This window comes from Montipora capricornis, chromosome 2 (assembly GCF_036669925.1).
Source record: "Montipora capricornis isolate CH-2021 chromosome 2, ASM3666992v2, whole genome shotgun sequence".
NCBI lineage: Eukaryota > Metazoa > Cnidaria > Anthozoa > Scleractinia > Acroporidae > Montipora > Montipora capricornis.
In genome coordinates, this window is record NC_090884.1 from 16,266,354 (window position 1) to 16,269,079 (window position 2,726).

The window sequence follows — 2,726 nt, forward strand, 5'->3', positions numbered from 1 at the left end:
TATTCCATAAGCTTTCTCTGTGTATCGAATCAAAGGCTTTCTCAAAGTCCACAAAGTGTATGTATAGGCCTACCCTCCACTCATTTGCCTGCTCTAAGATGTTTCTCAATACAAAGATCTGTTTAGTTGTGCTTCTCTTTACTCTGAACCCAGCCTGTTCCTTTCGAAGCTTCTTGTCTACACCTATCCTAATCCTCTCTAGCATCATCCTACAGAATACCTTACTAATGATGGGTAGTAAAGTCACCCCTCTCCAGTTGTTACAATCGCGCAAGTCACCTTTCTTGAATATCTTAACAATAAGTCCCTCCTTCCATACCTTCGGCCACCTCTCAACCTCCCAAAGCCTATTATAACATTTAGCCAGTCTACTTGCCGTGCCTTCCATGTTGCTTTTCCTGCCTTCGTATTCTTTAATGGGTTCTTAACCTCTTGTACCCTCCATTTTCCAAGATCAATTTCCTCGATCTCGCCTGTTTCGTCTCTACTATGCTCTTCAACTGGATTGGTTGGGTCATCTGTGTTTAATATTTCACTAAAGTGCTCTACCCATCTCTGCAATTTTTCTCGCGCTTCTGTCTTAAGCTCTCCTTGCTTGTTTCTCACGCCTACTTCCTGTCTCTTCTGTTCCCCTGCTATTGCCTTGGTCATATTTTAGAGCTCCCTCTTTCCACCATTCTCAGCAGCCTTTTCCGCTGCTGCAGCCTTCTCCTCCAACCAATTCCTTTTATCCTCCCTCGCACTCTGTTTCACTTCCTTGTCTTTCACCTTATACTCCTCCCTCCATCTCTGCTTTAATCACTCTGATCTAGCACCTTCCATTTTAAGTTTTACGTCTTTCCTCTCCTTGACTTTTTTCCATGTCTTGTCTCCTATCCATGACTTGCTCTGCTTTTTTGACCTCCCGATAACTTTCTCTGCGGCACCTCTGTACGCCTCTAAAAGCTTATCGTGCTCTTCCTCCGGATCTTCTATATCGCCTAGCACGTCAAACCTGTTATTCACCTCAATGTTGTATCTCTTTCAGATCTCTTCACTTTGCAGCTTACGTATATCAAACCTTACCCTTGCCATCTTCCCCCTCTCCACCCGAGTCAACTTCAACCTTATTCTGGTTCTCAGAAGGTAGTAGTCATTGTATACGTCTGCTCCCCTCATCACCCGTGTGTCCATGATCGATGTTCTCATGCGTCCATTCACCTTAACATGGTCAATCTGGTTTACTGTCTTCCCGTCTGGTGATCTCCAGGTCAGCTTATGTATCTCTTTTTGCGGGAATATTGTTCCAGTTATGACTAACCCATTCACACTACAGAAATCACATAGCCTTTCCCCGTTGTCGTTCATAACTCCAACACCAAACTTCCCCATTACTTCCCCCCTGTGAGCATTGTTGCTTCCAACCTTGGCGTTCAGATCCCCCATCACTACAATCATGTCGTGTCTACTGCAGCTTGAGATAGAATCCTGTAGCTGGTTGTAGAATTCATCCTTTTCCTCGTCTATCGCTTCATTCGTTGGTGCATACGCTTGTATCGCCATCAGCTTTCTATATTTTGAGTAGAATCGTGCCTTGACGATTCTCTTGCTTATCTGCGTCCACTCCATCAAGGCTCTCTTGGTCCTTGCACTCATCATGATTGCTACTCCTCCTTGTCTCGCTCCGTCATCTCCCACATACACCACTTTCTCACCACTCTCTAGTGTCACTGATCCCATCCCCCTCCATCTGGTCTCGCTTAACCCTAATATTTCAACTCCATAAGCCGCCATTTCCTTGGCCACTTGTGCTGTCCTTGTTGCCTCCGCCATAGTCCTCACATTCCAGCATCCAATGGTCGTCTGTTTCTTGGGGGCTACTATGGGGCCTATCGGCCTTTGGGCTTCCTGCCGGCTTTGACCCAAGAGCGTCACGGTGGTCCCAGCAGCAACACCCCCAGATAGCATTGTGACATTGTCTGCGTTTCCGGTTTCTGTAACAGTAAGTTTTTTTAAGGGGCAGGGTCGTTAGCCCTGCGCCCAACCCCCAACCAGGGGATCACTCTTTGTCTGGTCTCTACCCTTTAACCTGTTCGGCATGAGTGACCCTACCAGGAGTTCAAGACTCCTGCCGACATAGCTATAGGGGTCATCGAGACACACAAACTGCCCCACCACGATAAGGTGGTGATCCCAATCGGAGCTTTACGATCCCTAAAACGTAGTGGCGTTCCGCCACGTGATCTAAGATCGGTCTACTCCTATTTCATCCGCCCAGTATTGGAGTACGCTTGCCCTGTTTGGCACACACCTCACTGTTGCGCTAACTCAGCGACCAACTTGAGCAAATTCAACGTCGTGCTCTTCGTATCATCGTTCCACATTTGTCCTACACTACTTGTTTAAATGAACTGGATCTTACGACTCTTGAGGAGCGAAGGGAATCCCTATGTAAATCTTTTTACAAGAACAATTTAAACACTGCTAGCAAACTTTGTAGTCCGTTACCTGATCCTGTTGATCATTACTATAATCTTAGAAATCCTAGGAAGCTGCCCTTGTATAAATGTAGAAATAATCGTTTCAGTAATAGTTTTTTACCATATTGTGTCCGCAAATGGGATGCCAACCCATAGCCTTACACGTTTAAATATATTACCTTTATTGTTTTAGTATTACATATATGCCATATACTTATCATCTATTGTAAACTTGAGTTTTTCAATTTCAATTTTTACAATTTTCAA

The 2,726-nt window shown here is 45.0% G+C and overlaps 1 protein-coding gene across 1 annotated transcript in view; it reads right to left on the minus strand.

Annotated features, from left to right (window-relative positions):
- Positions 1-2,025, minus strand: part of LOC138037822 (craniofacial development protein 2-like) — a 3,065-nt gene extending 1,040 nt beyond the window's left edge. Inside the window, exons 1-2 of the mRNA XM_068883712.1 lie at positions 1,405-2,025; position 1,066 (exon numbers count right to left, since the gene is read on the minus strand). Of these exons, the coding sequence (XP_068739813.1) occupies position 1,066; positions 1,405-1,947 (544 nt within the window). The 5' untranslated portion in view covers positions 1,948-2,025. The remainder of the gene's footprint in view (positions 1-1,065; positions 1,067-1,404) is intronic.
- Between the last annotated feature and the right edge of the window lie 701 nt (positions 2,026-2,726).